We start from the raw sequence: 11,078 nt of genomic DNA on the forward strand, positions 1-11,078 counted from the left end.
GGGAGCGCCACTGCGCTCCCAAGCGGCGCACTGTAGCAGTGCGCCACCGGGCCAGCCCTGGCCAAGATTCTTTTCTGAAGAGCCAGCAGGAATTGATCTTGAGTTTAGGAGGAAGGTTTTACCATATGAAATCAGGGTGCCAAGTGTTGAAGTAGCGACTAGTTCAGGTCTTCATTAACTGCTCTTACTCTTAATACTGGAAAGGCAGCTTGGGGGAAGAGTTGTTCCTTTAGGAGCCAGGAGACCTGTGGACACAACTTCTCAGGAGATGGAGCTAGAGCAAATAATGAATTCTCAACCTGGAACTTTGAGGGCCGGGCCACCAGTGCTCCCCAGGTCCAGCTGGCTTTTGTTTTGTTCTGCCACAGCCCATCTGAGGAACCTGACAACCTCACCCACACACCCCAAGCTCTTTGCCCAGCTGGAGTCAGGGATGTACTGACTGATTAATTTACTGTAGACCCTCTCCCCTCTACCAAATGAGAGGTCACATTTCTGAAGAGATAGCCAGCACACAGGGCTCTGGGCCCCTAGGCTGCAGGGAAGGGACCACCCAGACCTTCTGTTGTCCCAAGTATCAGTCTAATCCATCACCCATCATAGTTACTGCCTGGTCAGAAAGCTGCTTCCACCATTAGTCCCCTCCTTTATTATAGGGCATCCTCAAGGGCTCTTCTCTGACCCCTCCCTGGGCCTCAGTTTCCTCCTTGGCAGAACATAGGGGCTGGACTACCTAGGATCCTAAACAGAACTCTTGTCAGATTCTGTGGAACAAATTAAGTCCTTGACCCCAGGCCTCTAGGGGAATACAAAATCCATAGGAGTTCTGGGGCCGTGGTTGCAAGGAAAGTGACGCAACCAGATTCCACGGGGACATGATCAGGCGTGACCATGTGAGAGAGGGAAGAGGGAGCAGGGAATGAAGAATGTAATTTCTGTGCCCTACACATCCCTGCTTGACAGGCCACTCTCAGCAGAGAATGCACTGTCTTCCCTGCCCACAGCACTAGTGTGAAGGGTGAGATGCAATTATAGGTGCTCTCCCAAGAAAACACCTAAAATTAGAATTTACAAAAGAGGTAAATTAGGGAGTAACTTTCATCTAACATCTTTAAGGGATTTTTCTTTTTATAGAATTTCTCTTAATGCCCAACATTGATTTAATGAGCTTTGTTTACACATTATCTCGAAAAAAACAAGCACATTTTTGTATTCTAAAACAACCCACATTTAAAGGGAAAAATTACTCTTAACACTGCCCAGCTTAGCAGTAACCTTTGGCAGCTGACTTAGGTCCTCTAGGGCTCTTTTTCTCATTTGAAAAATGAGGAACTTGGATCAGGTGAATAGTTCCAAATTCTGCAACTTATGTGGCTCCTCAAAGACACACAAGCTCTTTTTCATTTTTTTCCCCCCCGCAAATAATGGAAGCCCTATCTTTAACTGCAGTACCAGTGTACAAATTACTGGAAACTGCAGGCTTCCTGGCTTTTGGTTGGAAGTGAATCAACACACTGTGGTAACACTTATTTCTTGCTGATCAGAGGCTCATTATGTGTTTGGTTAATTTTAAAAACAGGATTACATGTTCCATAATAATTACAGCTTAATTGCCATACTGTGTTTTTGTGTTTTGTTTTTTTTTTAAGATGACTGGTAAGGGGATCTTAACCCTTGACTTGGAAGCCCTATCTTTAACTGCAGTACCAGTGTACAAATTACTGGAAACTGCAGGCTTCCTGGCTTTTGGTTGGAAGTGAATCAACACACTGTGGTAACACTTATTTCTTGCTGATCAGAGGCTCATTATGTGTTTGGTTAATTTTAAAAACAGGATTACATGTTCCATAATAATTACAGCTTAATTGCCATACTGTGTTTTTGTGTTTTGTTTTTTTTTTAAGATGACTGGTAAGGGGATCTTAACCCTTGGCTTGGTGGTGTCAGCACCATGCTCACCCAGTGAGCTAACCGGCCATCCCTATATGGGATCCGAACCCAGGGCCTTGGTGTTATCAGCACCACACTCTCCCTAGTGAGCCATGGGCCGGCCTGTATTTGCCATACTGTTTTAATCTGCAGGGTCTGCAGGAAGGACAAGTAATAAAGGGATCTTTTGGTGGTAAAAGACTGGGCTCTGATGGACCAGTGTCTCCAGGTCCCTGTCATCCACCCTTCTTTCTGGGCCCTGAGGGAAAGTTGGCATCCCCATCGTGGTGCTCACAGGCTATGGCCAAGGGAGCTTCCCATTCTCCCTTCCATCTCTACTTATAGAAATCCCTTTGGTTCTGGGCCAAGAAGCAGGTCCATATTGCCTGGGCATGGGAGGGAAAAGGGTCTGTCTAAATTGGCCCTTGGTATTCTCATATTGGGAAGGGAAGGAGGTGAGCACTTATTAGGCACTGCTATGAGTCAGGCATCATGTAAGGCATTTGTACATAATTTAATTCCCATAACCTGGTGAGATTTTTTCATCACCGGTGTACAAACAAGGAAACTGAGGCTCAGAGTTATGAAGTAACTGGCCTTATATGACACCTTATGTGACACAGATAATAAATGGCAGAGAAGGAATATGGACCCAAGGTCTTGAGAGAGTGATTTGTGAAAATCTCAACTGATTATCTTTTTTTTTTTAAAAAAAGAACCTTTGTGTTCCCTGCTGACTCAAAAGGCCTCAGTTTAGATCTGAGCAGATCCACTGACCACCAGGGTTCCATTTATTTTTGCATCTGTCTAGGCACTCTAATGTTTTTGAAGACGAATTTTGGAGATTGGCCTTAGGTGCAGCCTCCGTGTGTGTGGGCTTTTAAGTGATATCTCGTGACTTGATTTTAGCTCTGTTCACTATGGCCCCTCAGGAGAGTGTGATGACCAGTGCCTCAGCCCTGGGTTCAGACCTCAGCTCCATCACCTTCCAGGTTTGTGCCCATGAGCCTGTAGCCAGGGCAGATTTTGACTTTCACTTGAAACTTTCAAAAATTGAAAGCTGGAAAAATGCCTTGGTTTTTGGGACGAACATATGGTCCATCATGGCCTCTGAGAATCTGAGGTGGGACATCTTTGAGTAGCACCTCACATTTCCAGAGTGTGTTTTGGATTCTTCTTAAAAGGATAGAGACTGCTGGGGAACAGAATGCTGTGGAATAAATGAAGGAGGCGAATTCATTGTGCTATTTAACATTTGGTACTTGGGCTAAAGGAGAAACAACACAAAGTGTTAACACTCAAAGGAAGTTAAGCTGTTGGGGCTCCAGCCTCCTAATTTTCACAGAGAGAATCCTGAGACCCAGCTGATGAGATGTGCTGTCACTCAGATGATGTAATACAGTGGAGATGGCTTCGTAGCCAAGTACCCATAGGTTCAGATTCCAGCTTCACCAATTATAAATGGGGCAACTTTGCAGAATAACTTGACTTTGACTCTGCCTTTCTGCCTTCTAGTCTGTAAATAGGGATAATCCTACTACTTTGCAGGGTTGTGGTCATGCTTAGAGATAACATTAGTTAGGTACCTCATAAAGTGTCTGGAATATGATTGGCATTCAGATAACAGCAGCTGTTGTTCATAACTAAGCTAGAACTCTAAAGTCTACCATGGCAACTTCTCCAGTGACCTAAGAATACAATTGTGCTCTGTGGCAAAACAGAGTTTAGGGACCATAGCAAGCCCTCCTATCAGCTGTTCGCTTTCCTGTTCTTCGGAGACACTTGTGATGATGACTTTGGCTGTGTAACTGGCCATGCCATTCAAAGGCATTCCTTGACAAAGATGTGTGCATTTGTGTCACTCTCCACCCAGGTGTTCTTCCAGTAGGCTGGTGTGGCTGTCTCCCACATGCCTGCACTCGTTTCTTTCCCTGCTCCCTCTCCTGGGCCTGGCCAGGGCTACTTCCAGCAAACAAAAGCAGGATATTGGCAATGGAAAGGAGGGTGTGTTCTGGTGCTCCTGTGCCCTGCGGCACACATACCATTGCGAGGGCGTAACAGAGCCCAAGCCTGCAGTTGGGTGCAAATATGTCAGCACAGCTTTTCTCCACTGCAGACAGGAGAAACACAGGACCTGGTAACCATGATCCACGGAACCCTTGTGCTCCCACCTGTGCTGCTGGTTCTTGCCACTCCCACTATTTCCATCTTGGAGACATTTGCTAAAGGCCTACTCTACTGGGCCCTTTGCTAGGTACTGATTCTACCAAGAGTAAATGGGATGCTGTTTCTGTCCTTGGAGCTCACAGTCTAGTGAAAGAGAAAGATGTTTGCTTGGGAGCTTTTAAGTCAGAAGGTGGGAGGCATAAAGGAAGTCCCCGCTTCTAGTTCTTGCCCTCTGATAGGCACCTCACAGTCATTCAGAACCATATTTAATCCTCACTTGAAAGTAGGTGATGACATTGCCATTTCACAAATGAGAAGCAAATAGGCTGGTCCAGGATCATTTAGGTGGTAAATGGTGGTGCTGAGATTTGAATGTTGGATCATCTGGGGAAAAATGTAGATATGCAGAGTTGAGAGGATCTGGGGTATAGTCTATCCCCTCATTTCACAGGTGGGAAAACTGAACCCAAAGAGAGAAAGGGGCTAATCCAAGGGCATGTAGCACCCAAGAATTTGAACCCAGGTCTCTCTCCTCCCAATTCAGAGCTTATCAAATGTGCATCTTACATCGAGAGGAGTTTGAGCCAGGTGCCCGGAACAGGGTCTTCCCCTCCACTCTCACTATGCATTTTTCGGCACTTCATATCCGTAGTCTTCATGCCATACCCAGCTCTCAAGACCCTGAAGTTCAGCATCCAAAGGAAAAGTAGGAAAAGCTACAGGGTGGGAATAGCCATCAGTGTTTTTTGAGCACCAAGGGAGAGTTGGGCACTCCAAAAAGATATATTCTCAGGGTCCTACTTCTCTATACCTCCCTAGCTCAGCTGCTTTCCACAGCTGCTTCAACTCATTCCTATTTCCCTTCCCTACCCTATCTCCTGCAGTGCTCAGAAGTAGGTAGTGCTCATTTTGGCCTCTCACCTTGCATCATTAAATTTTATTTAGACTTTCTCTTCCCAAACTGTTTATAAGCAGGCAAGGTATATGGAAGGTAAGGTAGGGTGCCTTGTGTATCTATCTTTTACATCTGCAATGCCTAGAAAATTATTATAATAATGCACTTGCCTTGTGAAAGCCTTTCTCGTATATGAACTTATTTAGTCCCCACAGTGGCTCTTTGTAGGAGGATGCTATTAGTTATATTTTGTCAATGAGGAAAAGCTACTAAGAGGAGTTGTCCAAAGCTATGCAAGAAGTGGCAGTAAGTGGCCAGTAATGTGAGCTGGCATTACATTATCATTATTATCTTTAAAAGCAGTTAACGTTTATTGAGTTCATACTGTACTTGGACTTTTATGTAAGCTATCAATACTTTTAATACATATTATTTCATTTAATTTTCACAGTAGTTCATTTTACAGGTGAGGAAACTGGGTCAGAGAAGTGAAGTATTTTGCCTAAGAAAGAAGACATAACTAGCAATGGCAGGGTCAGGATTCAAACCAAGAGGGCCTCTGAGAAGCAAGGATGTGGCCAGTGACAACAGGAGTAGGGAGTTTGTTAACCAGAAGGAAAGAGGTCCATGGACTTAGCAGGCCAGGGAGCTCTCAGTTCTGTGTGGTGGGAGGCTCAGAAGGGAGGCTGTCTGTGAAGACAGGGCCTGAGAACACACCTGACCTGACTGGGAGGTGGTGTTTTACAGCCAAGTAAGGGGAGAAGGGAGCTGTTGATCTAACATTTGCATTTTGCACGGTGCTAATGGAGGTTTGGGTTTCTTCTCTAATATTTTATTTTGAAAATTTTCAAATGTATAGAAAATTTGAAAAAGTGGTTCAAAGAACACCCACATACCCACATAACTTTATGCCCATTCTATCTTCCTCTGTCTGTCTATACACTTTATTTATTTTTTCTGAACTATTTAAAAGTAAGTTGGAGGCATCTTGAATTTTTTGAAGTACTCTTATATGTTTCCCCTAAGCATTCTCTTATATAACCAAAGTATCATTATCACATCTAAGAAAATTGGCAGTAATTTCACAGTGTAACATAATGTATAGTTCAAGTTTGAATTTCCTCAGTTGTTCCCCAAAATGTAACACATAGCTGTTTCCTTTTTCAGTCCAAAATTGAATCCAAGGTTGAGGCATCACATTTGGTTGCTATTTCTTTAGGCTTTTTAAAATCTCTGTACCTTTTTCCCCCCGACATTAACTTTTTGGAAGAGTCAAGACCAGTTATCTTATAGAATGATCTACATTCTGGATTTGCCTAATTAATTTCTTTATGCCTAACAATTTTTGGCAAGAGTGCTATATTAGTAGTGCTATTACATGGGTTTTGAAGAGTGGAAGTGATTGAGCTTCTTTAGTTCATTGAAATACCTGTTTAGACCAAAATATGTGCGTTTTTCTGGGGGAGGTTTCTTGGCTTTCAGATTCTCAGAAGGCTCCAAGACCCATAGAGATTAAGAAACATTAGTCTGCCCACTGAGGCAGGCAACACAGAGCTGGTTTCTGGGGCCTTGATGACTCTGAACTTGCTTCCCTTGGGGAGACAGTACTAAGTTGTAACTTTCTGATCCTGGCTTCGGATCAAAGAGAGAGACTGTCCATTTTGTTTTTAGAGCTGGGAGCCAGGGACAGCCTGTGTGGCCCAGTTCCAGGGGTCCAGGAGAGTTTCTGTTCTTGTCTTGCCTTTCAGGTGTTCGGAATGCCAAGATTCCCTGACCAACTGGTACTATGAGAAGGATGGGAAGCTCTACTGCCACAAGGACTACTGGGGGAAGTTTGGGGAGTTTTGCCATGGGTGCTCCCTGCTAATGACAGGGCCTGTCATGGTGAGTGAGTACCTTCATCTCTGCCCCTTTGGACATCAGAGTTTGTTGACAGCACTTCTGGTTCCCCATGGCTATTCATTTTTTGGTCTTTCCATCAGCAAGGGCCTCTCCCTTTATTTTTTCATTCATTCAACCAACAGGTGTCTGTTAAGCACCTATTAAGTGACAGGTAAGATCCTTCCATCAAAGACCTGACAGTCCATTGTTGGGAGTGGGTGGGTAGGCAGTCAAAGAGAAGACACAAGGCAGTGGGATAAGGACCTTAAAGGAGAGTGTTACAAGTTGAGAGGAGGATACTCCTAGGTTGTGTTTAGGGAATCAGAAAGGTAGACTCTGGAATGGGCTGGCAGAGAGAGATTCTGCTTCATGTACCTGCTCTAGACAAAGGGTTTTAAGTATAGTCACAGACTTGCCAATCTCGTGTTTGGAGGAACTGTGAGCCTTTCTAGGAGGGATAATTACTTCTGGGGACTTGTTCTCATGACTGAGACCAAAACAGTTTTTTTGCAATATCAGAAATGATGGGAGGCACCAACCCAACAATTCCTGTGGAAGCTCTAAGGCAGGGAGTGAAAGAGTGGATTTTGACTGGGGTCCGTAGATCCTTGATTGTAGGTCACTTGCCCACCCCTATCTCCGCTCTAGCAACAGTGATAACTCACTTCCTTCTGCTTTACACCCTTCTCCCTACCTGCTCACAGGTGGCCGGGGAGTTCAAGTACCACCCAGAGTGCTTTGCCTGTATGAGCTGCAAAGTGATCATTGAGGATGGGGATGCATATGCCCTGGTGCAGCACGCTACCCTCTACTGGTAAGATGGTGGCCCTGTGTCCTCCCCCATAAGAGTGACCAGGAGAGAGGGACAGATGGCAGCATGAGTTGGGCAGAAAGACTATCGGGGTGGTCAGAGTACTGGATTCCTGTCACCCAGTGCTCTTAACCAGCTCTGTAACCCATGAGCAGGATGATTAACATTTCTCTGCCCTCTATCCTTACCTATGTGAGAATAACCTCACTCTGCCCTGTGATCCTCCCAGACGGAGAGATGGCTGGGAAGGTGCTCTCTGAGCAGAATCCCAGAATATTAAAGACAAAGGTCCTTTAGAGCTCTCCCAGCTCACCCAGCCCAGTTGGTTGCCTTGGTTGACAAAAGAAGCTAGCCTGAGGCCCCGGGAGAGGAAGGAGGCTGGGGCAAGGTGCTCACTGTGAGTCAATGGCAGAGCAAAGAGAACCTAGGTCCCTGGCCAGTGTTCTTCCCAGTATACCACTTGCTGCAGATCCACATCACCCCCACCCCACACCCCCAGTCCCAGTCCACCCCAAGAACGGCAGAGCAAAGAGAACCTAGGTCCCTGGCCAGTGTTCTTCCCAGTATACCCACTTGCTGCAGATCCACATCACCCCCACCCCACACCCCCAGTCCCAGTCCACCCCAAGAACCCAAGCTCCTCATTCTGAGCAGCTAGCTATAATGGGACTATGAATGTGAGTACTGTTGCTTCAACCCACATGGTGCAGTGATTGCTGGGGAGCCTCCAGGATCTTAGCTCCCTTTGTTCCCTCTCCAGTGGGAAGTGTCACAATGAGGTGGTGCTGGCACCCATGTTTGAGAGGCTCTCCACGGAGTCCGTTCAGGACCAACTGCCCTACTCCGTCACACTCATCTCCATGCCAGCCACCACTGAGGGCAGGCGGGGCTTCTCTGTGTCTGTGGAGAGTGCCTGCTCCAACTACGCCACCACTGTGCAAGTAAAAGAGTGAGTATTTTGAGAACCCTGTAGCGGGGGTTCTTAGGCAGAGTCCATAGATGGGCCTCAAAGGGCTCAGAACTCCAAAGTCCTATGCAGAACTCCTTCCTCCTCATCTCACATCTTCCTCTTTCCTCATCTCATGTCTTCCTCCTAGAGCTCATGGTGCTGTAACTGCACCTGGGCCTTGGTACTTACTGTTCTCTCTGCCCAGGCTGCTTAAGGACACTTGAGGCCAGAATCTCTCACCTTTCAGGTGTCAGGTTTCAAATCATGTTTGGTCTTTGAAATTATCTGGCTTGATTATATATATTAGTTTATCATCTGTCCTCCCCACTCATATGTAAATTCAAGAGGAACTCGCTTTGTTTTGTTCAGTACTGCATGCCCAGAGCCTGGAACAGTGCCTGACATATAGTAGGTGTTCATTGATTATTGTTTTATTGGTTGCATGAATGAATGGAGGAAGGAAGAGAAAATGGGGTCCATGGCACAAGAGGTTAAGATCCCATCCTAAGTCCAGGCCAGAGACAAGATGGGGAAAGAGTCTGTGTCCATCTGATATCAGTAATGAGGCACCTGTGGCCACTTACCCTTTAAATAGTGGTTGTGTACCTACTATGTCTGGACACTAGGCCAGTACTTGCAGTATAGGTGAGAGGTACTAAGTTTGGGGAAGTCAGGAGGAGGTGGTCTACTCTACAGCCTCATTAGATAAGGTGGAGAGGGAATTGTGTTCAGGGCAAAGGGAGAAGCATGTCTTTGGAGGTGGGAGTCTGGTAGTGTCTGATATAGGTTGGGTGGCTGGGAGCAGCCAGAGAAGGGGCTGTTAAGCATGGAGGGCCTGGATTATGAAGATCTAACAGGTCCACTGAGGGGTTTAAGCAGCAAGGTGACACGACTAGGTTAGTGTTTTAGAAGGATCACTGGTATGGAGATTGAATGGGAGAGGGGAAAGCCTAGAGGTGTAGAGACCAGCTAAGAGACTGTTTTAGTGACCCAGGTGAGGGATGTTGCCAACTATGGTGATGGAGAGAAGGCAGGATTCTCAGAGATGGGTAGGGGTTGGGCCACGGAAAGTGGAATGAGGGAACCCCAGAAGGGGATGACGTCCAAGTTTCTGGCTCAGGCCACTGGGTGAGTGGTAATGCCCTGTACTGAGATGGGGCATCCTGGGAAGAGTGTTGCCTTTCTGTGTGGGTGGCCTAAGCCTTCTATGCCAGTGGGGACCAGGGGCCTGGGGTATCTTCCCTGCACAAGCAGAATTAGTAATGCAAGTTTTTAGGATGCCTTCACCTTTTCTCAATTCTTGTCTGGCCCAGGGTCCACCGGATGCACATCAGTCCCAACAACCGCAATGCCATCCACCCCGGGGATCGCATCCTGGAGATTAATGGGACCCCTGTCCGCACACTTCGAGTGGAGGAGGTAGACTGTGTATCCAGTCTGTCTTGCAGGGGTGGGACATGGAACAGACCCTTTGAGAGATCAGGCTATAGCCTTTACTTTTTCTCACACCCAAGTCCATCTCTTTTTCTTGGTACTGAGCCTGTGACCACTGGTGAACCTCCTGTGTTAGCATAGCAGGTTCCCGGGACAGCAGGGATGGCCTGACAGATGGGGGAGTTGATGGGATGCCAAGCAGAGGGCACTGTGAGGCCACTGGCAGCTACAGGCCACCATTAGCCAAGTTGAGCATTGGCCATACTGTGTTTAGATCATCTGGGTTGGTAGTGGGTGGCTTGGGATGGGGCAGCCTGTGGGAGCCTCATACTGCTCTTGGCCGCAGGTGGAGGATGCAATTAGCCAGACAAGCCAGACACTTCAGCTGTTAATTGAACATGACCCCGTCTCCCAGCGCCTGGACCAGCTGCGACTGGATGCCCGGCTCTCTCCCCACATACAGAATGCTGGACACTCCCAGACCCTCAGCACTCTGGACACCAAGGAAAATCTGGAGGGGACACTGAGGAGACGCTCCCTGAGGTGCTACTTCCTACCAGCTCTCCTGTGTCCCATGTCCATCCCTGAGATGAGGCTAAGCTGGTTTTTGGAAGCCAGCAGAGTTAGGAAGGGAACCAGCTGGCCAGGGATAGGCGTGAGGATTGTGCTGACCCAGCTGCCCTTGTGGGGAATCACAGTTCATAGCTAAGGCCTGTGCAGACCTCACTGTCTGCCAGGTTTCCTTAGAAACCAAAAGGTCAGGCTCTGTCCACTGAGCTCTTGAGCTGGCTGGGAGGCAGCAGTGCTGGACCCTGAAGGGCAGCACTGGTGTGGGGCTCAGAGCCTGGAATAGGGGCACAGACAGGATTGAGTAAGTATACGAGGGTGCTTCAAAAAGTTCATGGAAAAATAGAATTAAAAGATAATATGGGGGCCGGCCCGGTGGCGCACTGCTACAGTACACCGCTTGGGAGCGCGGTGGTGCTCCCGCCGAGGGTTCGGATCCCACATAC

The 11,078-nt window shown here is 47.1% G+C and overlaps 1 protein-coding gene across 1 annotated transcript in view; it reads left to right on the forward strand.

Moving 5' to 3' along the window:
• LIMK2 (LIM domain kinase 2) overlaps positions 1 to 11,078 on the forward strand; it is a gene marked incomplete at its 3' end in the record, with an annotated part of 52,412 nt that overhangs the window by 31,920 nt on the left and 9,414 nt on the right. The window contains exons 3-7 of the mRNA XM_008589649.1: positions 6,739 to 6,874; positions 7,576 to 7,685; positions 8,443 to 8,631; positions 9,945 to 10,050; positions 10,412 to 10,608. Of these exons, the coding sequence (XP_008587871.1) occupies positions 6,739 to 6,874; positions 7,576 to 7,685; positions 8,443 to 8,631; positions 9,945 to 10,050; positions 10,412 to 10,608 (738 nt within the window). The remainder of the gene's footprint in view (positions 1 to 6,738; positions 6,875 to 7,575; positions 7,686 to 8,442; positions 8,632 to 9,944; positions 10,051 to 10,411; positions 10,609 to 11,078) is intronic.

This window comes from Galeopterus variegatus, unplaced genomic scaffold (assembly GCF_000696425.1).
Source record: "Galeopterus variegatus unplaced genomic scaffold, G_variegatus-3.0.2 Scaffold5566, whole genome shotgun sequence".
Classification (NCBI taxonomy): Eukaryota; Metazoa; Chordata; class Mammalia; order Dermoptera; family Cynocephalidae; genus Galeopterus; species Galeopterus variegatus.